The following is a 25,115-nucleotide window of genomic DNA, read 5'->3' on the forward strand; positions in this document are numbered from 1 at the left end:
GCACAGAAGCGCCGAGAACGACAATAAAGGTTTTTTGCCGTGAACGTGGCCGGTGTGATAAAACTCGCCCATTTTTCATTCGGCTGAGAGCTGAGGGCATCAAACTGCAGGTGTTGTCCATAGTAGGTTATCTCTGGCACGGGGATGTGCTCTGAAATAAAGCCCCTCACTCAGGATAAGGTCGAGATGATGCTGTGGCATCATATTTAGATCATGGCTCGCAGGGAAATGTAGGGTGCACTTAGTCACCTATGGTATGACCTTATATTCCCACTCAATTTAGTAACAACAGTTGGTTTCTTATGGGGCATGTGAGATTTAATTTATTAACTGAGTTTCTAGGATAAGTGGAAAGTCAGAAAAGGCATGAGATGAGAAGGCAGCAGATGAAGGGGAAATGCTTGGAGTTGCAGCTCCCAGGGAAATGTAAGTCTTGTCTCCTAAGCTTCTGAAATAAGACATTAATATAAATGTAGTTACTTATCAACAAATATTTTTGATACGTTGCCCTGGGTGTTGGTTCTTTTCCCCTGACTTAAATTGTCTGGTTAGTATTTTCATTTCAGCTTTTGCCTTTTGTTTCGTTTCGAGCCTTTTTATTGAATAGCGCAGTAGGATCTGTCAAGAGTACTAAAACTCTTGTGTTCCAAGAACGATGCTCCAGCCATCTGAGAGAAAAAAAGAAAAGGGAAAAAAAAAAAAAGCTTCCATCTACATTCAGATGGTATATCTTACTCATCAGGCTGATGTGGGAATATTGATATGTGTTTGAGCATGTAAAATCCTGGTAGGCAAATACCAGAGTAACTTGCCTCTATATTACAGGGAAAAAAATGCTGCTGCTTAGCCCTGAGACAGCCAGTGTGTTGCAGATGTATGTCCCCATGTCTTTTAACTCTGGAATGGATTCTGCTCTTACTGTCCCTTTGGCTGCTTTAAGTTAGGACAAGATAACGTTACAAGAACTTTTAGCTTGTTGAAGTGCCTCTGGCTTTTTGCGGTATCATCCAAAATTGAGCTAAAAGGGTGTTGGTGGTTTTTTTTTTTCCTGAATGATCACTTGCATTAACTAAGCCAAGAAAGAAGTAGAATTAATAAAACATCGGAGATGATTGACTCTGAAATGTAATCTAATTAAGATGTCAGTTTAAATAAATCACTTACTGCCGTTGGAACTAAATAATGAATGTCAAAAGCTGTTTAGATGCAAAAGATACCTGTGAAGTTTTCCTGGGAAAGTAATTCTTTAAAAATTCAGTATTTTTCATTCTCGCTCTTATAAATAATCAGGCAGGCTATTCTCTTACCAATTTAATGTTTCAGTGAATCTGAATTTGATTGTCACGCAAGCTTCTTTATGAGTCATTATCATAATTTCACATCACTCCTTAAATGAAAGTTGTTTTTCCCCCTAAATCCCCTAACCTACTTCTATCATGCCAACAGGAGCATTCAGAAACTGGCACTTAAGGTGCAGCTCTGATACAAGTTTTCTGTTTCCCTGTGACTCATTTGACATTAACATAATTATGTTACAGGAGTCAAAGTGATTTTCCAACTATGAGTAATGCACAATACTAGAGCGAATGTTTACAAGACACTGAGGCATATCAGCTAGCTGAAGTAACCAGCTGCTGATAACAGCTGAAGTAAGTTGGGGAATTAAAAAGTCTTATAATACAATTATCCTTCTTTGGCACTCGGTGTCATGTACGGCTGTGAGGTAGGTCGTGTGCTCTGCGCAGAAGGATCCAGAAGCAGCACTGTGCCGTAACGGGGAGAAGGCTGAGCCCGTGGGTAGTTTGCACAAGAAGTCTTCATAGTTTTCTTCCCACTTGCATATTTATGGCAAAGTCGTGCTCGAATGAGAGGAGTGATCTTTTCAAGAAGTGGCTGTATTTACCAGAGTTCATTTCAAAACGCAAGTGACACACGTCCTCTCAGCCAGGAAAACAAGATCAAAATGAAACAACAACAAAAAAAATATGATGTCGTCTCACAAATATTTTGAACTGTGTGTATGTGTATACCACAGAGGAAGAAAACTGATAAGGCAAAATTGGGTGCTGATGCCAGGATGAGATATCTTTTCTCTGTAATAAAAATATCTATCTGCAGGCTAGTGATAATGGTAGAGAGAAGAATTACAATGAATATGTTCTGAATGAATATCAGAAAAGGTAGCTACAAAATGTGTAAGCCGTAAGAAAAAGCTATAAAAATAAAACAAAATCTTAGTAGTGATGACTTGTTTCAAGTGTTCCCCAAAATTTTTAGAAATTACTGACTTCTCAGGATTTTAAGTTAGTTGAGAAACAGGTTAATTTTTTCTGAGTTTTTTTTTTGTTTGTTTGTTTACAAGTAGCTTTTGAATGAAACTGGGGCACTTTCTATTTAGAAGTTTGACAACTTCAGCTGGATATCCTTCTGATAAGGCCTTATTCAGTAGTGTGCTGAGCACTCAGAGCACTAGTTTCTGAAGAGCTGAGGACACGTAATTTCTTGTAGGATTAGCCACGAAGGTAGAAATCTAATTCTGAAATGTCAATGCAAACTAACTACAATTTGCTAGAGTACTAGGACTGTAAATAACCAGTTAACAACTTTCCTATAAAATACCACAGTAATACAAGTGAGAAAGAGGGTCAAATACAGAAAATGTGTGCCGATAGCAGAACTGTTAGCAGAAAGCTTGTTTTCCAGGAGACATAATCGAAGAATTCAGAAAAAAATTCCGCATCACCCCCCATTCTTTATTTCACGAGAAAAACTTGAGACCAGCCATTGGCATGGTTGAATTATTGTCACTGACTCTCAGAGCTGGATGAGGACCAAAACTGGTAAAAAAGTTGCTTATGGCTGAGGAAGGCTGGAGGAGGAAAGGTTTGCTACAGCACCTTGTATTGACAGCAATCCCCATTTGCCAGGAGAGTTAAGACTTGGGAAATGTTCTGTTTTCTCTGCTATGGTTTTCATGCTGCATGACCACGGGCAGACTCTAGATCTGCTTCCTTCAGTTTGTCCACCTTTTACTTACTAGGAGACAGCTGTGGATGGCAACTGCTACTACAATAACCAGCATGAATGTATTTATCATGTTGATAAAATCACCCAGCAGAACCCAACCCAAACACAAACAGAACAATCCAGGCTCCATCAACAGAAATAAGTTCCCATAGCACAATTTAACACTTACATTTAATCCGATTAGCTGTAAGCTCATCCAGGACTGTAGTTTTATAACTACGAGTATTTGCCTCTGTAGCGTGCTGTACCATTGGATTTACATCTATTTTCACTGGTTTTAATTACCAATATCCCTAACTACCAAAGTTCAACCCTCAGCTCAGGTTGCTAAAATGTACTCCACTATTACCAGAGCAGGTTCCTGTACTACAGGTGTATATTGTGTTACTCCTTAGAGTAATACATAAGAGAGATGTTTGTAAAATAGTCCTGCTCAGCTCCACACCTAGCTGGAGTACCCTAAAGAAGTGGTCTTGAAAGCAGTACCTCTCCAATGGTCCTTCCGCCTCCTGCTTTCCCACTTGGCTCCAGAGGAATTTTCTTATTATAATGACTCTCAGGACAGCTGCACCCTGTGCCCCCCAACTCTTTCCTTCTTGGAGCAGCTACCGTTTAATTGTAACATTTATTTAGCATTCTGTGGTGACATACAACCTGTGCAAATTCCAAGTATTTAACCTTTGTTCCTTGGTGATGCTTTGGAAATTAACTTAAAATAGCAGAGCAAAATAGGCACTGAGGGGCATTTGCTGGAAATAACTGATAAAATCTTGTGAGTACTGCTTGCCCTTACTGGTTGGTTGGGTTTTGCTGTTAGCTCGTTTTTCAAGCTGAGCTCCCAAAACAAAACGTTCATAGACAGTTATTCACTATAGAAAATCATTATGATTTTAGAAAGCAAATAAAAGTAAACAGATCCATCGAGATTTAGCTTGTTTTCTGAATTAGAGAAAAGCCAGCTGATACCAATTTTTTGAGTTGTCAGAGTATTTATATTTTCTAACAAGGCCCAATATTTCTATAATAAAAATAGCTATCTTGGTGGTAACTGATAACATGTTACTCTGAATTAGCAGCAGAAAACAGAACTGGGAGTGCATGCCCGTGCCAACAGCAATGAAAATAATTTAATCCCAGTCCTTACCTGGATGAGGCCCCAGAGGCATTGTCTTCCCTCAGTCTGGATGGAGCAGCATGGGCTGTTGCCATATCCCACCAGAGGACAACCAGGAGACCACAAGCAACCTCCTCCATGACTGCCAAGGGATTTGGCAGCGTGGATGTTAATGTCAGACCATCACCACAGTAAAGTCGAGCAGACCTGCCAGGAACAAGAGCTCTGTTAGGAAATACTGAGGGAAACCCATGGATGAACAGCAAATACTGCTAGTTGGGATGGCAGTGGCTCCCCAGCACGTGCTTACAGGCTGAGAAGGGCTAAGTCAGCATGAAGGCAAGACAGGTGGCTTCAGCAGGGGGTGAGCTGGCCTCTTCACATCTGCAGGCTGGAAAGAGAAGAGCTGATTGAGGAGGGCTCCCAGGTTTTCCCCATGGGGTAGTGCAGGGCAGTTAAGTGCCTCTGTGGAGACATTCGCTCTGCAGGAAACTCACTGAAGTCAATGAATACTGAAGCTGAGACTTTGTTCTGCTAACTGATGGGAAGCTCCTGCACCAGGGGACATACTGCGAGGAAACAGAGTTTTCCAGATTTTTCCTCCCTCAGTAGCCCTCCCTCTAAGGGTTTCTTCCACGAGGTTGTGTGTCATGTTCCCCGCATGACTCTTAGTAATTTTTAGAATTATTATGTATTGTAATAGATATATTTAGAAATATTATATGTCATAATATATCTCTCAGTTAAATATGTGTTAGATTCAGCTTCATTTTTATAATTTGTTTCATATAATGACTTCTTCTAGAAAACTAAAGTTACCAAAGTATTAATTTTTATGCTGAAAACCTAGATGTTAGATTTTGCGTTATATTAAAGCCCAGTCCTGCTAACACCTACGTGTGTGCTTAAATTTAAACATAAGTTTAGTACTGGACTCACTGGGATTATGTGCACAATTAAAATTAAGCATGTGTGAAAGTGTTTCAAGGTCAGGATTTCCAAATTCATTCACTTGTTTAGAGTAAAAAAAACAACCAACAACCCAACAAACTAGTAACCACTCATTCACATAACAAAATTCCATTGGTGTTTATGTTAACAGATTTACTGTCATTCCATAGGCAAAGTATCTTATAAAAAGAGTTTATATCAAGCTTAACAAAATGAAACACTCCAATGCTGTAATTACCTGCCTGGGTGGCTGTATTTTCTACTAGGAAAGATAAATCCTTACTTTAATATTTTGAGTATCAGCTGGGATGAATATGGTTGTTTTAGAGTAAGGTGACCTGTTTCAAGGAAAAGATGAACCTTTTTTTTAAAGCATTTATTTCATTTTTCTATCAACATGAGTTTGATGTTTCCAGAAAAACTCTGAACGAAAACAATGTTTTACTTTGGGGTGGAAATAGGCTTTTTTGTTTACTAGTTGTACTGAACTTTGCTAAATCACTCATAAAAATGATCACACAATAGTTCTGTCAGATTACAAGTTCAAAATCAGTCGTTATGGAGGCGTGGAGACTTTCTCCTGTCTAAACATTTTCCCACTGCTTTCTAAAAGAGAGTTATCCCTGGTGGTGGTGTGCTTGGATCGTCACAGCAAATTGTTTTCTCATGACTTGTTAATAATTGCTGTCTTTACTGTATGATGTAAAGATACTGAAGAGGCTCAGGAGCCAGCACAGTACTGCCTAAAACCTCAGCCACCCAAAATCTAGTCACAGCAATACCTGACTTCTAGGTCCCCTGTCTTACATGTCTTGATCCTCAGCTGGAAGATGTCAGCCCCTTGAAGTGGCTCCCAAATCAGCCACCAAGGTGTGCAGTGGGCAGCTCAGCCTCCCCAGTGGGAGATGAGGGACCCCTGGGCTGTAGGGAGGCACCTCTGTCCTCTCGAGAGCCCCAAACCTGAGATCTCTGCCTGTGCTTTGGTCTCTTATTTTTAGTTTAGCAAGGCATTACTCCTTTCTTGCAAATGCTGGTGGAAGGATGAGGTAGTGCTCCTTCCTTTAAGCATTTGGTAGGGATATGTAAGAGCCAGGTTCAGTTCCACTGGCTAATGAGGTTTAATCCCATATTTCTTTTGATCTGGGAGGTTGTCTGAGCTACCAGGCTATAGATGATGAGAGGAGCACCCTCCATGCTCCTTGCTGAGGCCATGCAGAAAATAGAGAGGACAACCGGCTCAGGAGCAGACTCCGTTTCTGGTCTGCACTCCCAGGGCTGCTCAAAGATTTTACACAAGCATTTCTTTAGAGCAGAAATGGAGCCCTGTTCTCACTTCTTTGAAGCAAGTGCCCTAAAAGGCACACCTGGGTTTTGAAAGGCAGGCATGTCTACCCTGTGCAGGTGCTCACTCCCACTGCATAGGATAGGCATGATCAGGAAACACGCTGGAGAAGAATTTAGTATCAGGAACCCATTGGAGGTAGTCCTGAAGAAGGCCCCTAGTTGGGTAGCAGATGTATTTCAGTACCCGTGCAGAAATGAAACTTTGAGGTACACAGGAGCATGAAGGTTGCTGACTGCAACACATAAGATCAGGGTGCCAGTGTGTTTATAGCTCTGGGCAAGAGTTTTCTTTAAACAAACTTGGGATTCACTTTCTTTAGGTTACTATAGTTTGTCTACTCTAAAGCTGCCATCCTAATCCATCACAGGAGAGTCTGAAAAGGAGGGTCTGGATCTCCTGTGGCTGATGGCTGTGGTTGAGGTTCTGCACACCATGTTTGTCCTGAACGGCTCTCAGGAGAAGCTCACAGAAAGGATATTTCCAGTTTAAAACAAACAAACTATAAATATTCCAGTAAAAGGAAGAGATGTGTACTGTGTGAACTTTTGAGATGTGCTCCAAAAATACGTTACTGACCTCCCACTTGACATAATCTGTTTCCCTATTAAACTGTAATATAATTAGGGCCTGCCCTAACCCTGCCACTGGTTTAATGCTTACATCGATGGAAATGTGGCCTCACAGACTGCAGTGAGAATGAGGTATACATGTAAAGTCTAAAATAATCCATGCCATAGTAGAAGGAAGGATAGCCATGAAAGAGCACTTACCCCTCCTTCCTTGCAAGATATTTAGGTGTCTTATCAAATAAGTGTAAAAGGATGTTAGGCCAAAGGTGGTTGAGAATTTGGACTCAAAGCTCAACTCCCTTTTCATTAATGCAAATGAAATGCAGCTAAGGTGGGGTCCATGAAGTCACACAGGGAAGTGAAAGGAGAATTGGGACCAAAATGAACTGAGATCAAGAGTTGAGGGCAAAGACTACTTTTATCAGCCAAAGAGGGGATTAGGAAAATGGGTGATGACTGTACTGGTAGGTAATCAGGGTGCTAACAAGTCACCATGATGATAATAGTTGATGACTGTTAGCTCATTTCATCTCATCTCCTGGGGCTGCTGAATTTCACCCAATAACCCTGTTGAGCTCTGGAAGATATGCAGCAGGTGCCGTGAGAGATAAGGACAGGCCTCGAACTAGGTAATAGAAGAAGGGTGACTATAACCTCCCCAGAATTTGTAAGCAGCCCATTTGGGGCAGGCACATTCACAAATAAATAAGATTCAAAGAATAGATTATGTCAGGAAGCCAAAGGATGCTGAAGTTCCCCTGTTACACATTTTACAGGAATAAGTTCAGGGAGGAGGCTCATGGCTCTGTCCTACCAATACCCTGTGGCAGGAACACCCATGACGGGGGAGAAGCTGCACGGATGTGCCGGTGACCTCCCGAAGAGCCGGGCTGCGGTCAGGAATGCTACTTTTACAACACCTCTTGTAAAAATATGTACAATGAGCATTTTACAAGGGGAAAAGTGTAGTGTTTAAACATATATTCAAGTTGGTGATGAAACCTACGGTGATTAGACATCTGCATGGATACAGAGCATTCATGGAAAAATGAGTTTTATATTATTTATTATTATTTTTATAAAAATTATCATGACCTGTAATAATTGTAAACCAAACCCCAGCAACTTGAGTACATGTTTAACCCCCACACTGCAAAGAAAACAGTGTGCAAATCACACTTGCTGTGAGAGCCTTTTTTCACTACAGGCACTCTTAGCCTTACACATGGCTGATTTACAGCCTGACTTCAAGAGATTGTACAGACCAGTAAGGAAATTGTTGAGAAAACTTCAGAGCCTAAAACCCCACTTTTGCACAAAGCACAAATCACCTGCAAAAAAAAGACCTGCCAAATTTAAATGTTAGGTTACATATTTTCTCTGCTCCATACAGATGCTTTGAACACAAAATAAATCATCAACAAAAAATACCAAGCTAAACCACCCTGAGCTAAATCCTTGGGTGATGAAATGAAAGCACTCACACCAATTTATATCTGGGGGGAGTTCATGGCTGGTTTTGGGTACTCTGTCATATCTGTAGTTTCTGCTCCAGCTACGAAGCTGATGATTTATCTGACTGGTTAAAGTACTGTATAAATGGTACTAACAGATACAGCCTCACTAAAGCCAGGAAGCATAACACTGAGCCTAATTTATGGTTTCCAAACAAGTTGTAGGATTGATCCTGCAGTACCAACTTGAACAAAACTCCTTCTGAAGTGCTGGGCACAGCTATAAACTCAAAATGAAGTGCCAGGCTGGGCTGGGGGCTGCCCGATACCTCCCTGTGCCACAACATGGACGTCAGTTGAAGTAGACTTAACATTTCACAATTTTTCTGATACTATGTGGAACATCTTGGCTTATGCAAGGGCAAGAAATATTTCTGCATTAGCAATGAAACTAACTTCCTCTCCAGAACATGACAGGCATCTGTCTCTTTACAATGGGATGGTAAAGCACGTTTTACTTTGATCAGCTTTCAGTTATGGCAAAAAATGATACATTTAAATAGGCTTGAACTACACTTTCCCTTTGTGGGAAATAAGTCAGCATCTACTCAAATTCTAAACCTTTGTTGTTTTTGAAAAATAACAGTAATTACTGAACTTCAAAGGTCTGTAATGAATTAATCGATCAGCCCGTACACATAAGAAAACTGCTAAAATAAGGACCTTGACAAAAGACCACAATATTATACCTTGTCAGATGATCTTATCCCAAACGTGTTAGAAGAAATATAATTCCACAGGAATAAGTTATAATGTTTAGAGAGGCTATTTTAGATTTTCAATAACAGCAGCTCTTAAGTTAGGCGAGGCTTTTGGACATGGCCTGTCCAGCCATGTATTTAATTGTTGTGCTGAATCTGGGCTTCTATTTGACAGCTGAAGGATTGTTATCCTTTTTAGAGCTCAATATAAAATTATTCTTATGAAAAAAACACCCAGAATCCTTACTGGGGTTGCTAAATACTACTGCGACACACACATTGAACAGTAAGACTAGATAATAATGCATCTAGAGAGCATCCATCAACAAAAGGCCCAGATCTGATGGCCCATTAGTGCGCTAATTAAAATTAGATATAATATTAAAATACACCAGCCTTATCCATGATTTCCATTTGGGAATCTCAGCTCCTTCACCCTAGAATGTAAGATGCAGTTATCCATTTCGACAGACTGGGAAACAGAACCAAAGGAAGACCATCAGGTTATCCCAAATCACAAAGACGGTGAATAAGGAGCCCTCTCATTTCCTGACTCCCAGTCCCGTGAGCAGCACTGTCCTCATCTGCCTTGTGAATTATTGTTTCCAGCATAGAGAACTAAAGCCCAGCTCCACAGGATGCTGGGCATGGTGAAAATGAATGCTCCTATCTCTCCCACTTACCATCTAACCTGCAATGCAGAGTTCAGTGTCACCGTGATTGGGACATTCATGGCAGCAGACTTCCCTTCTCAACTTGGAACAGGATTGCGCTGGTCTCTTACTAAAACCCCGTCAGCGAGAGCACTTGGTCTGGAGAGAAAGACCTGAACTGAATTCTCACGTCTGTCTAAGAGGAATGAAACTCATGTCCCCTTTTTCTGAGGAGAAATGATCTAACCACAAACTGACAGGCCATGCTATCTGGAGAATCTTACTCTAGACTTCTCCCACTCAAGCTGTCCTATCATGAACTTACGAGCCCGTTAGACAGTAAACTGAGTTGTGCCTGACTTTACAGCAGGGACATGCCCTGGACAAGGGGCATCCTGCCGTCCACTTTTCTTTCTCTGTAACCATTTTGCTTCAGGGAGTCACCAGACAGAAGATGGACCCTACCCCACAGTGGGCAGTGTTCCCCACTGCACTGGTGTCACTTGGGAACCCCAGGTGGGTGCAGTGACACCCTGCATCTTCCCCCATGGCTGAGGTGGCATCATAAGCAGCCTCCCATGCCCACAGAGCAGTCAGGATTTGGGCTCAGGGAATGCTTCTGTGTTTGCAATTAAGGCAGTCTAATTTTAAAACCGTGTGCAGATCTATTGGTTTCATTTTACTTATACTTTGTTCTTATTATCTGGGCAAGTTACTGTACAGTTAAAGCCAAAAAAATAAGCCAGGAAAGATAAGAGTCTGAAAGTTAAGATCATTCATGCGTTCCTTCCATGGCAAGGCACATGTGAAGTAGGTGGGAGGACAAACAATAAGCAGAGTGAAAGCTGCAGTGGCAGCCTTGGTTTTGAATCTTCTGTAGATTGCAAATCTGTGTTACTCACTGTTTTTATTTGAAATGGTATTTATGTAGAAATCAATGTTTAATAATTAAAAATATGCATTTGTAATTATTATGGCAAATTGTAATTTACATATTTGCCAGGCAGATGAGAAGAACTGTTTGAAGTGTCGGTAATGTTATTTAAGTCTTTAAATATGCACAGTTCCAAGGGCAATCAATGGGAACAGATAATTTTGTGGGGGGTATGTGTCCGTGTGTATATTTGTGTGCAGCAGCATGATGATTCCATAATATATCCAAAATATTTCTAACTCGGCACAGTAAAAATAAACATATTCTCTCACTCATTTCCTCTCACCTTCCTTATTTACCTGGAAGACTAGGAGAATACAAACCATAATTAATTTAGTCCACCTAAGAGAAACATACACCATCAGCGAATAATTTCTAGCATTTCTTTCAAGTAATTTCAAGAGGAGAGTTTTGTACACTGAGAAGCAGTGTGACTAAATGCTGATTTTTCATAGTCCCTGGGGGCTAAACTTATTGCTCATTGAAGTCAGTGGGAATCTTTCCACTGACTTCAATAAAAGTTGGATCAAGTCTTAGTACTTTAATTGGTGATCATTTTTTTACACATAGAGCCATTGATGAAGTTCAGTGTGAATTTCTAACTGCTCTCAAACAAAATCTGGCATGCTTTTACAAGGTGGAAAGAAAGGATGGGGAGTGGGAGTTGAAGGGGAGGACCTGTGATGACAAAGCTTTTCTTGCCATTAAATGCATGGGACTATAAAGGCACCATAAGAGAGATATAATTTATGCTTGCCTGAAAGCAATTAATATGTCTGGCCTATCATTTTACTTGTTCGGTGGAACCAGTGAGTTTGCTTTATTCAGTTCAGTTTAAGATGTGATGCTTAGATATATGGGATCTCTTTTCCTTGTTCGTTACTATCTGGATGTATCCAAAGAGATCAGAACTTGTAATTACAGGTTGTTGTGTTTATCTGGCTTCTATACTGGTGCACAAAGTCCATCTGATAAAAAATCCTTGAAAGGCTTCAGCAAAAGAGAACTAAAGATATACTTGACTGGCCCAGCATCAGGGCTGCCTCTCAGCTAGAGAGAAGGGATGTTTGTATAACTTGTCCCTCCACCCCGCACTCCCAAAGCACTCCATATAATATCATGGAACATTTAATTTAGTAAAGTTCCACTGCAGTTTGTAGTACTTTTGGGGTCTGGAATATGGTACTGAAATACATGACTTGTTGCACCCACCAGTAATTTTGTTACCAGTGCCTCCATCTTATTAGCAGAGAAACAAAAAGTAAAATGACAGAAAGTGAAAGATAAAATCAAAATGACTCATTTAAGCTTAGGAAGCTTCTGTGCAGGAGCAGAAGGACCAATGGGAGAAAAATTGCTGGAAAAAGGGAACAGAAAGGGGGATGACGGAATCCAGGGATACGGGGAGGGAAAAGAGAGAAGTGAGAACAGAAGAAACAGGGAAATGGCAAAAGTAGAAGCTGCTGGTTTAAGGAAATGGGAAAGGTGGTTATTACTGAAACAAAACAAAAGATACTAGGAAATGGGATATTCAAAGGAGATAATACATGGAGAATAAATGGATTTAGAGGGGTAGTAATGGAAACAGGCAGTAAGGAAAGAAAGGTAAGCCAAGGAAAGAAAAGCAAGGAACAAATTAATTTCATCTTCAGTGTTAAAGAATAAAAGAAGTAAGAATAAAAAAAGAATAAAATAAAGAAAATAGTGCACTTATTTCCTTCCACAAGACATATACTCATGCTCTTGGGTGGTATTAAATGCAAGATGGTAGCAGGGTTTGCCATACAGCCTCTGTGAGAGTCTGTCCTCTGACTCTTAAGTTTTTTAACTCCCTTCAATTTTTGGACATCATAGCCCTGTAGAGATCCAAACTTTCCAGAGTGAATGTGATCCTCACTACTGTAGGCTTGGGGCTTTTTTTAATCACTTTTTAGAGAAACTCTTGGAAGTAGCCCACAGATGCCTAAAGGGTCCCCAGACGGCAGCTGAAAAGCCCTGGGATGGCTGGAGATGGCTGATGCTAGTTATACTGCAGATTACTCCCATAGCTCAAGCAGTAGCAGTATAAATCTTGGAAAAATAGTCCCAAGTTTCAGCTCTGGTGTTAGTCCAGTCAGATGGGAAAATTGTCTCAAAACTAGTGTATGTTTTGGGGAACAGGGGAGTCTTACCACAGTCTTACCACTGGAAACCTCTTTCTCATGTATGTTCTTGTATATGTTCTCTGTGCCTTGCAGGGAAAAATTGGACCTGTCAGGGTTACAGGAATTTAAAAACTTAATACACTTAAAACTGCAAAGCACACAGAGAGACAGGTTTTACTCAAGATATGACTACACATTTTATATATTTACATCTCATTATATCTCCACCAGACCAAATAGGTTTAACAAAACTGCATGACCATAAACCAGCATAGGATCTGGATGGAAAATGGGGATTTTAATTTTGTTACTCTGACTGATGTCCTACAGTTGCATAAATGTTAGGACAGGAGACAGCAGAAAGTTTTGCTGTAAGTATGGGAGTCTGTCCCTCTTTACAATGATGTCTATAGCTCTGTTTAGCAAGGAGACAGCCCGATTTTTGTTTTAAGCAAATACCCACAGCATATGAAGCAGTGTCAAGGGATGTGGAAGCAGGATTTGGTCAGGAAAAGGTAAAGGAAAGAATTCTTTACACTGGAGACTCCTGAAGGGCTGCAAGGACCACGCCATGGGATGGTACTCAGTCTAACACCTCTGCAGAGGGAGAAGGACCCAACATGTTTTGTCTTTGGGTTATAAGCTGCTGTACATGGCTTAAGGAAAAGTAGAAATAATGGCGTGACTGTCACCTCTGTGAAATGAGTGCTGTTTCAGGGGGACTGTCCCCGAAGTTTGTGATGAAAGAGAAATGAAATGGAAAATGACTGGTAAATAAATGTTCAGAGGAAGACAAATGAAAGATATTTTATGAAATAGAAAATGAAACTGGCAATGAACATCAGAGCATCTAGTGGCTGTACTGGGTTTTATTTTAACTTCCTGATAGTCTTAACTATTAATTTAATATTTTTTTTAAACTGGAGGGTGATCCTGTGTCTTTACTGAGCTCAAGTTAGCTTTGGTTTTAAAGGGCAATAGGATGAAACCTATGCTGCACAGTGGAACTGGGTTTCTTTTTCACTGTGGTTTCATTTTCTTTTTTCACTGAAGAATTTCAAGCCAGAACATGTTTCAGTGGCCTAATCTTAAATGTGCACAGGAACAGTCTCTCTGTTTGCTTTGCAGGGAGGAGCTGGCTCACTTCAGGAGTAGTTCAAGAATGAACGCAACTGGCTTGCTGTCAGTTTTTAGTACTGGCTGTTGCTTATGGGCAATAATAGTACCAGCAGTGGTGAAGCAGCACTGTATAGCAAACAAATCTCTTGGCTTTAGTTTTGTATAATATAGTATGATTTCAAAACAAAATAATCATCTGCCTACTTGGTAAAGTGTTGTGACTGTTGAGTAGATGCCAGTGACTCTTAACAGGATAATAACACTTGGATTTCCAAGGTGCTTCTGCCCACATTAAGGGAGGGAGCTGCTTTTTATCGCCCTTCATTATTCTGTGACATTGCTCTGCTTAGCTGAAAATATGTTAAATAAATTCCCACTTCTGGTACAGCTAGCTAAATAAGGATGCACAGTTGCTAAATCTCTGTCAGAATTACAGCAGGCACCTGTTCATAGCCACTAAAACTGATGTTGCTAACATGTTTCCACAATAACTTCATGCTCAGGACTTCCCAACCAATTATCTTTTGGAAAGAAATTTTCCACATTTGGCCTCTGCTTGAGAGGGATTTTTTTCCTTCTAGGCTTGAGGAAAACGATGCCAGCTGTTCTTGAACACAGCATGAATTATAAAATTATGCCTCTGAAGTAAAAAGAACTTCACAGGCTGCACTGAGCTGAAATGTAAAGCTTGCTCTAGACCTTTCTGAAGAGCAAAGTTTTTGCTTGGCATTATACTTGACATTGATTTACCTAGATTAATAAAGATAAGGCAATAAACATGTTTTGAAAGAGCTGAGAATGATTTATCTATAGGTGAGTGAACAAGAAAAGCTTGCAGCTTGCATGAGCTGTAAACAGAGAGCTGCCAGGTAGGTCAGAGGAGCTCACTCCTGCCCTCTGCAAAGTGCACTGCATTGTTCGAGAACAGGGAGCCACCGCACCTTCCACAGGAGGAAAGCCCACGTCCCTACTCCAGATTCTTCCTTTTCCCCACCAGATTGTTAATTAAATGTAAAAAAAAAGGAGTGTTAGGTATGCAAAGTGGATGCTAGCACTGGGACATTTAAAACGCTAAGATTACTACTCCTGTCTGTGTGGCCAATGTGTACATTTATGCATATACACATATACCCAGGCAACCACATGCACAGAGAGGAGAGACACAGAGGGACTTTCAAACAAGTCTTAGAAATTGAGATCCTTGACAAAATGCTCCAAGCAATTAATATATCCCAGAACATACCACCTGAGAGATATCACCTACCATCAAAATTCAGCCACATTGGACATTATGAAATCAATTAACCAGTTGGAGCACTTGACCAGGGTGTACATTTTATATTGGTTTGGTTAGAATACCCTCAGGCATGAAATGTCCTGATCTTTCCTTGCCTAGTACAGAGACCTGAAGACTGTCTTAGTGACAAGTTTGTATGTATTGCATATGGAATATTATCATACTGGATAACACTGTACATCTCTCTTTGTAAGCCTTCTGTGTCTCTCCTGGGTAAATGCTTTTTTGACACATTTTATTTTCTAACACTTTGGGGGCTGTTAGAAGGCAATTTCTGTCGCTTAACAAACCAGGAAGATACAGAAACAAAAAAAGAACTAAACAAAACCCCCTTCACTACAGCCACCACCATATTTCCCTCTCTCCTGTAGGAACTCTCTGGTTTTCCCTGAAATCGTAAGGAAATTGTGCGCTGTTGTGTTTGAAGAAAAGTTTAAAAAAAAAATCCGCATTATTTTTAGCTTTCTATCATTTCATTAAACGGGTCTTTCCTCCTCAGAGTAAAAACTGAAGCCTTCTCTTCATTTAAAAAGAACTTTTAGCTGTCATCTAAAGCAGCGCAGGGCGGGGGGAGGAGGAGGGGGACGGACGGGAGTGGAGGGGGACGTTAAACAATTTTTTCCTGTAGAGTAAGGTCACACTTTTAAGTTCTTTAGAAAACTATGCAATCTCTACTTTTCTTTTTCTTTTTTCACCCCCCCCCCCTTTTTTTTTTTTGTGTCGTGAGAGGGACTTTGATTTATTCTCAGTAGCAAAAAGGCTGGGAGAAAGAAACCTCCGGAGCCTTAATTTAAAAAAAAAAAAAAAAGGAGGGGGAAAGGAAAGAGGGAACGAGGACGGGGTCTGTCCGAGTGCTGATGGATGCTCCTCGGTGGGGGGACCCGCGATGCCGCCCGGCACGGCTGGGTCCGCTCCGCTCCGTGCCATGCCGTGCCGTGCCGAGCCGAGCGAGCAGTGCCGCGCCGCGCCGCGCCGTGCCGTGCCGTGCCGTGCCGGCGGGGAAGCCTTGCATCACCGCCGCGGGCTCCGCTTCCCTCCTCCCTCTCTTTCGGGGAGGCTATTAATAGCATGACATCAGCCCGGGACTCGCCGCCAGAGTAAATACCAGCGCTGCCTGCTCGGCTATATAAGGGGGGTGATGCAACCGAGGCGAGAGGCAGAGGAGCGGGGAGCGGCGGGAGCTGCTCTCCCGGAGGAGGCAGCGGAGGAGAGGGGACGGCCACCGGGACGGCAGCGCTGCGGGACGGGCGCGGAGCCCCTTCCCTCCGGCCGGGACAACAGCAGCAGCAGCGGGAGGAAGGTAGGTGGGAGCGGGAGGGGAGACGCCGAGACCCTGGGTGCCGGCGGGGCGAGGGGCTGAGCCCCGCGGGAGGCTGTCCCGCCGAGGGGAGATGCCCGCCGGGGCTGCCGCGGGCCGCGGCCGGGAAAAGTTCCGCCGCCGGAGCGAAGTCGGGTGCGGCGGTGCCGCCGTCTCCCCCGAGCCCCGGGAGAGCCCTCGGCCCCGCCGAGCCTCCGCCGGAGCTCTCGCCCGCCGGTGGCGGCTCCCTGCCGGCGCTCGCACCGGGGGAACCCCCTGCCCGGGCTGCCGCCAGATGTGAGCGGCGGGAGGGAGCCCGCCGAGCCCCGGCTCTCCCCGGGCCGGCAGCGCCGCTCGGCACCGCGCGGTGGCGGCCTCGGCGGAGGGACGGCCCGGCCCCGGGGCCGCGGGGATGCCGGAGCGCGGCGCGTCCCCGCCGGGCGGTGCAGGAGCCGCGGCGGCACCGCGACCCCGGCGGGTCGGCGGGGGCTGAGCAGCTGGGGCGGGACTGCCCAGGCGGTGGGTGACCCCGCGCTGCCGCCAGCGGTGTTATCTCAGGTCTATAGATACATACACCCACACAGCGCGAGTGCGAGCTCTCGGTGTGAGCCAGCGACATTCACTTTCCTTTCTGTCGCCGTGTCCTGACATGAAGAAGATCGGTTGCTAAACTGTTGCCTAATCGAGTCAGGCGTGACACAACAGCAAACTTGTTTCAGAGAACGGGTTTCCTGTTGGAAATCGATTTTCCTCCTAGTAGCACCGTTTGAGAAGCTGGAGGGCAGCAGAAAATGGTTCAGGAATGATGTGGGATGTCAGAAAGCTTAAGGTCAACCAGCGTGCACAGAGGTTGTGAACTGTAATTGCTCTTAATGCTGTTTAAGATTAACCTCAATGGTTATCGGGGTTTATTGCATCAGCACCAGAGGAAAAGGAATTCATGTGAAGAAATAAAACCAAGAGGCACAGTCAGCCATCTACAGTTAAGCAAAAAAGAAAAGACTGAAAGTAGTCACTTTCAATTTTAATATTAAACAAGAATACCCTTAAATAATAAAAAATGCACAGCTGGGAAGTGTGTCCTGAAATTAAGATATGAGCAGTTGAGATGTAAAAGTTCACTGTAGATGGAAAGAACCACCAGCAAAAGAACAAACAAAAAGTAGGGGGAGAACAAATGAATAAAGTTGTTTGAATTTACTTGAATTAGGAGGGTACCATTAATAGAAAAGCTGTTCTCTTTGGAGAACTCCAAAACTAAGGCTAAAGTAATGAAGCATTAACTCACACTGGGGACAAGCTGTGCCTCTATGGTGCACGTCTGGGAAATGTTCAGCACCTTCAATGTCAGTAACTTCAGAAGTACTCAAAGCAGCCTGGAGCCCAGGTCCATGTGCATGGTCTAACAAAGTAAACAGAGATTGTATCTGAAAGGCTCAGAGGTAACCACGCTTTAAGCCCTGATATTCTTATTCCTACAGCTTTGACAAACCCAGAGAAAATGAGATAGTGTTATTGGTGGTTTATAGACAGAGGTATAATTTGTACAAAAATTAGGAAAAAGGGAAGGCAATTTGTTGCATTTTTTTTAAATAGCAAAATCTGGGTTTCCTTCTTGTAAAATGTTTCCAAAAGCAGATTGGTTCCCCGGAAATTGGAAAACATCTACCTTGTTGTTATGAAAAGGGATTCTATTCAGGTTACTGAGTAACATTGACATAAGGCTGGTTATTTCTGTTATTTGTATCATGATGACTCCTGACGATCCCAGTGGCAGACTGGAAGCCTACCCTACTAGACACTGTCCAGAAGCCTGGCCCCAGGAAAGCAAACCAGTGGCAAACAGCTGTGCAAAATGGGACTCTGCTCATGGCAGAAATCCTTAGACGAGCCCCAGCCCCCTGGTAGGCCCTTCCTTCCCTAAAGTCTGAGTAAATAGAGATGCCTTTCAGGATGTCTGGAAGGTCAGTGAGCTGTTCAGGCAGGGAAGCAGCAAGTTTCTACGGTCAAGGACACTTCCCCCTCTGTGCTTCCCCCTCCCTGTGGGCACTCTACCACTTTTTTCTTTTCTTTTTCTTTTTTTTTTTTTTCTTTTGTACATTAGTGACAGATGGGTGAGAGTACCTGAAGACATTATAGTAGGGTTTTGTTGGTACACTTATTAGACTAGTAGAAATCCACAATTAACACAATTTCTCAGGCACAAACATTCTTGGTTTTCTCTGGTGCTGCTGCTGACCTCAATTAAAAGTTCACCTAAACTGAAAAATAATTGAATAAACCACCAGAGCTTGAAAATCATTAACTCAATTAATTATTTTGTAGGCTGGAAAAACAGTTTTGCTGTTAATTTAAGACTCTTGTTTGATTGAATTATACAGAATTTGTTGAATCAAGCTATCGCTGGCAGCCAGGGAGACTGATTCAGTGAAAATAGCTGAAATTTCTGCTAGCAGTGAGGGGCTTGGTGTCATCTGGAATTAGCCTATTTAAATGAGTTGAATGGTTGAATGTCGCTAAATGGTAAATAATGCTGGGAGGACTTCAGCTGGAAATTATAGGGCTGTTTCTGACTTGTTGGAAAAGAGTAACTGCTAGCTTTCTGAGATTATAGGATTAAACCGTATCAGTACTTTAAATGTGACTCATGAGCAGGGGCTTTCTGAAGAGAATTACATAAATTTCCCAAGGTCTTTCTGAATAACAAATTGTTCCAAATAATTTCCTCATCTTTAATAACTATGGGTGAAATCCTGGCCCCATTGAGGTCAACAGAAGAAGTCCTCTTGATTTCAGTGGGTTCAGGATTTCACCCCCAGACTGTGGGAAATGTTCGTCTCTTTGGTGGTGACTGAGTGAGGAAGAATTGAGGAAGACTCTGCAGCTGGACATGGTATTTTCTACCAACTGGCAATTCACTGCCCTCTAATTTTTATATTTACCTTGCTCATTTGCACCAATGTGGATTTACAGTGTATTTTTAGATATCTCTGAGCAAAATCTATCATCTTGTGAAGTCATGTGACCCCAAACATTTCTTGCTGGGTTACAGAAGTAGTGTACAAGGAACTGTGCACTTCTGGGTTGACCATGTGGAAATTTAACTTACCCACACTGCTACCCTGAGGCAACTATTTGCTTACCTGCACTAAGTTAATTATAATTGACTTTGCTATAATTATTACAGTTCTAATCAAGAGTAGATAACACTGTAATTATCCATACAGCTACCAAAACCCACCAAAACCTATACACCAAAGCAAGCTGGAAAACCAATGTGGTAAAATCCAATTTAACTCAAGTCACTTTATGAATAACGGAAGAAATACAATCTGTTTTCTAATGGATTTGCACCTTTTGTCCCTTGAGCCATGCACAAAAAGTGCTCTGCTTTCTTCCAGATCTCTTATCTCACTTGTCAGTGAGAGGTGGTTTGTGTTGTGTGGAGCTGTGTGCATCAGCTAGCTAGGTTGCCCAGGATGTTTGGATGGATGGTTGCTGAGTTTGCCTCTCTCTCCCTCAGTGGGGTCAGAAATTTTCACAAAGCACATAGGGGGCCTCTCTCCCTCAAAAATTGGCTAAAAAATTCACAAGAATTAATAAAAAGAGGAAAGTAGAGAGCACTGTTGGGCAGGTTCATTTTCTTAGGAAAGCTACTAGAAATTAGATTCCTTCATGGGGTGTCCATTTGCATAATTCGCCTGAAGTCTCTTCAGGCACACTGTTTTGTGTCAGCAGAAGATCTGACCATAAATATTTAAGAATTTCAAACCTTGCGTTTAGGGCACATGAAGAGAGTTTCAGGTTTTACAAGAGAAAAGTAATGAAACAAATGGCTTCACGTTTTTCATGACTCAATCCCTCCAACTCAGCCTGTGCTTTGAAGCCCCAGAGCATGTACAGACTTCGGTCTTTCTGCCAGCTCTTATTGTTCACCGGTTTTCAGCAGTTTGTAACCAGATCTACAACTCCTCGTAAAACTGACCATGATAATTTTGTGACAGATCCTGTTTTGGTTAGCAGACTTCAGCTTCTAGTAGAACTTGTTGAGCTTTACCTAAATATAGCTGAGATAAAGGTATGCTCTATTCATTTGAAGATGGAATCTGTGGTGGTATAGCTCTGAGGATGGAGATGCTCTTAAGCACTTTTTGTGCTTTAAATAATAAAATATTTCTTTGCTTTCTGATTTTTGTTCCTTATTATCTTTCTCTTCCTACTCACTCAATTCTCATTTGCCACACATTGTCTGTTTAAAATGTCAGTATACATACATACACACAACTTTTTTCTAGGCCTTTCTGAATCTTAATATTGAAAATGTGATGTGCTAATACTATTATTATTTTTAAATACTAACTTTAAGTTAACATGAAGTAGAAGTTTTTACTAGAGACCAATTTCTTAACTGCTTGTCTCTAGTGAGAGATTGGGGTAGATGGGGAATGGGAACTGAAGCAGTGCAAGAAATACAGTAGTATTCACAGTATGAAATATACCTCTAGGAGATATTATTTGCCTTTCTAAAGCTGTTGAAAGATTATTATTATTATCTCTTTTTACCTTTCAGCAAAATGATGGTCCAACACTCAGGCCAGGTATCTGCATTAGAAGTCAGCGCCTCGGCAATTGTTCCCACTTTGTCCCCTGCAGGGTCACTGGGGTTTGATGATTTCACAAATTTAACCCCACTGGTGAAAGAGGAACTGAGGTTTGCCATTCAGAATAAGCGTCAGTCCCACAGGATGTCTTCTACATTGGACACAGTTACAGTTTCTGAAAGACCAATTGAAACATCAATCATGAAAACAGAGGTATGGCTTTTTATATAGCATTTCAGTGTGAATGATTAATTCTCTAATAAAGTTTCATCACAAGACCAGTAATTATGTCAGCTACAGACAACTCTCTCCACTGTACTGATCCTTTAGGCCTGCTGCTTGGCTTTCTGTTAAGTGCTTCTGGGAAATCCTCTGGTATTTCTCATTTCCATTGAGGCTTATAGTTAGATATTTTATTTTTTATTATGGTCTGTGGACAATGTTTTCCAGTGATCAGAGCAAGCGCTAATCTGGTTTCCCTGCCTGCTTGTGGCTGAACTTGGAATAAGTCACTTCTGAAATTTTATTTCACTGAGGACAGTCCAGTAGGACCCGTGTGGGCTACTGTGTCCACACTAGGCTTTTACTTTAAGATTATAGCCTCCATCAAAAACATTTCCCTTATGAAGTGGAGAAACAGCTTAAGTTAGGGAAATAGCTGCACCTTGGTCTGAGCCTCCACAGGAAACAAAGCAAAGCTTGAACGAGTGGTTAATATCCCCTTTTTGGTGCTGCCCTTACTCCTCTGCGCTCTCACTGCCTCATGAAGCATCCTCCACTCTGCCCCCCATGTCCCTTGCTCCTTCTCTTCCTTGGGAAATGGAGGTGTGGAGTCAGTCTGGGGAGACACTTGGCAAGTTTTTGAGTACCATTGATCTAAAATGAGCCATCACATGGATTACATCCATCCAAACTCCAGTCAGGTTTTTATTGACAATTCTAATGGAGTTACTACCATTTTACTGTATGGTAAGCAAGGTCAGAATAACATTATGTAACTTGTGATGTGAGCACTGACAACACTACCCATGCTGCTTTTAAAAATGCAGAAGTTATCAAAATCAGGTCGCATATTTACAATGTCTTATGCATTGTGTGTATCTGTTTTTATGAGATAGTTTTCTCCTGAAGAGGATGAGAGAAAAAAGCGAAGAAGGGAAAGGAACAAAATTGCTGCTGCAAAGTGCCGAAACAAAAAGAAGGAAAAAACAGAATGTTTGCAGAAAGTAAGTGGCTGGCTTGAATTGTTCTTAATCTGTCATCCTGCCAGGGTCGAAACAGCATAGTAGGAAATAGAGAAAGATGTCACCCAGAACTCTGTAAACCCTTCAAAACATTAGTTATATATTAAAAAAATGAACACGCTATATGTTAAAACTGGCATAAAGTGAAAGCATGGTAGGAGCGAAAGATTACTGTTTCAGTGACTGATCTTGTCTATGGGGATAATATTAATTTGAATATGTACTGAACACAAAAAGAAGTAAAGCCTCATTTCATATAATAGCCATTGTGGAGGCCAAGAGCCTACAAACACTGACAAGTGATTTCTGACGACTTTATGAAATGAGTGGCATAGTACCTTACCCCTGAATTCTCTGTCCTAAAGCCCTAGTCAGGTCTGCACCCGCTCTGCCATGATGTACAACTATATTACAGCAGCAGCAGGCCTGTCTTTTATTCCTGTATCTAGGGGCAGGAAAAAAAAACTGTGTCCTTACATTGTTAGCTTAACATGGGTTTACAGATATGTGACATGATGTTTCAGGGAGTTAATAAGAAACGTAGATAATTTTGGGTCAACTTTTGACCCCAAAAGTTCAGAGTAATTTTGCAGAAGATAATAATAATGCTTTGGATACTTGTCATTGTAAGTGAATAAAAGTCTGAATTGGGCTTTTCAACTCTCATTATACTTCTCTAAAAAGCAAAGGTAACTGTCAGTCTGGGGTTTAGGCTCTTATTGACTGGTGAATGTATAGTTTCATCTTTATGGGACACTAAGGACATGTGATTTCTTTCTCTGCTAGTCATATGCTTTCCCACTAATAAAAGACTGCAACTATTAGATAAACATTGCGATTAACTATTTGAAGCACTCAGTCTAATAGTTGTGTCTATCCTTTGACTAGGAATCAGAAAAGCTGGAAACTATCAATGCAGAATTAAAAGCCCAGATTGAAGAGCTAAAGAATGAGAAGCAGCATTTGATATACATGCTAAACCTTCACAGGCCCACTTGTATAGTTCGGGCACAAAATGGAAGGACACCTGAAGATGAAAGGAATCTTTTTATTCAACAGATCAAAGAAGGCACATTACAAGGCTAAGTGATACAGCAAACATGGGAATATTTATAGTGTTTTTAACAACTACCAGAATCCATGGAGGATCTGACAGAATGTGTAGGATTCTATTAGTCAAGAGCCGTTAGGAAGGGCAGATTGCTTTCTTAAATGGAAAGAGTCATTTTGGGTTATCATTGATTCTTTCCCTTGGAAGATGTGGTCTCAACCAAACTGAAGAGCCTTCTGCCTCAAATATAGGTTTTGCACCTGTCTACTTGCTGTTCCTAGGAGTTACAGACAACAGCTTCAGAAGTTTTAGCTCTCTGCTAGTATACAGTATCTGCACTCACAATGTTTGTGCTAGAACACTATGACTTCTGATGATGCACCATGGTACAGACAGCTGTGCTGGATGGACGCTACTTTTCCTTGTTGCTGGTTGGGAAATCAGACTGAGAGTATTTTTAAAGTTTTGAAGTTTCCAGAAGGATGGTTTCTGGCAGAATATATTGATATGTAATGTTGCATTCTAACCTAACACACAAACTACACAAAAAGCCTTTAGTTCCAACTAAGCTTTGTCTTTTTTTTTTTTTTTCCACAACACTTGTGTGGGTTTTTTCTATGACTCATCTCAGAGACTGAATTTGGAGAGTCTAGTAGGTGTGACAAAGAAATATTTCTTGCAAAATATCCATGTAGCTAAGCTTGTATTTTATGAGCTGGAACCCCACCTACTATCCTTTGGGGACTACAATTTTCCCTTGAATTGTTGAAGAGCAGCTTGTACCACCACTTGGTGACTTGGTGAATTGGACCCGCTGGAAACAGGAAATTAACTATGGAGGGATATCAATACAGGTTTTGCCTGAGTTGCAGGACTGAATCCCAAGTTCATGGATCATGAAAACTTAAAAAAAAAAAAAATAAATCTAGGATCTAATCCTACAAGCCTTAATTCATGCTATTAACCCTCACTCACAGAAGATGTTCCATGGACTTCAGTGTGTCTGCTTATGCATATAGCTCTTACAGGCGTAAGAGCCTCGCAAAACTTGTTCCATCCTGGTCAGAATTCCTTTTGCCAGGTGATTCAGAGGGAAAAGTTATGGCTGCAGCTACTTTATTTTACATTTGAGTGGCAACTACAGTCAATCAAAAGTGTTACTTAGATTCTAAAGAAAGCAAGAGTTTTGATGTAGTGAATAATTGGTTTTATTTTTTATTAAATACTAACCTTAGGTATTTTTGAACTGGTAAAAGAGCTGCTGGACAAAACAGTTGGAGCTATGAGTGTTTAAATTCTGATGTTTCTGTGAAATTCTCAGATTGTTTAATCCTATAAAATATATCCTTACAATTTTTTGTAAAAGAAAATAGTAACCTTATTTATCATTAATATCTTAATGAGTAGAGTTAATAAATACTGTGAGCAAGATAAAACTGAAAACACAAGTGTTGTGCTGTCTTTTTACTTTTATCTCTTGGTGTTTAATATTATATATTCCTAAACTTCACCAGTTGTATTTGAGACACCACTGTTGAAAACACTTATCCTTCA

General features: G+C 41.5%; 1 protein-coding gene across 1 annotated transcript; it reads left to right on the forward strand.

Annotated features, from left to right (window-relative positions):
• The first annotated feature begins 16,492 nt into the window (after window positions 1-16,492).
• ATF3 (activating transcription factor 3) lies at window positions 16,493-24,485 on the forward strand. The gene is made up of 4 exons (XM_055816579.1): window positions 16,493-16,668; window positions 21,236-21,479; window positions 22,385-22,492; window positions 23,399-24,485. The coding sequence occupies exons 2-4, from the start codon at window positions 21,240-21,242 to the stop codon at window positions 23,594-23,596; spliced, it is 546 nt and encodes a 181-aa protein (XP_055672554.1). The 5' UTR covers window positions 16,493-16,668; window positions 21,236-21,239; the 3' UTR covers window positions 23,597-24,485.
• Window positions 24,486-25,115: the final 630 nt, after the last annotated feature.

Source organism: Falco peregrinus, chromosome 11, assembly GCF_023634155.1.
Source record: "Falco peregrinus isolate bFalPer1 chromosome 11, bFalPer1.pri, whole genome shotgun sequence".
Classification (NCBI taxonomy): domain Eukaryota; kingdom Metazoa; phylum Chordata; class Aves; order Falconiformes; family Falconidae; genus Falco; species Falco peregrinus.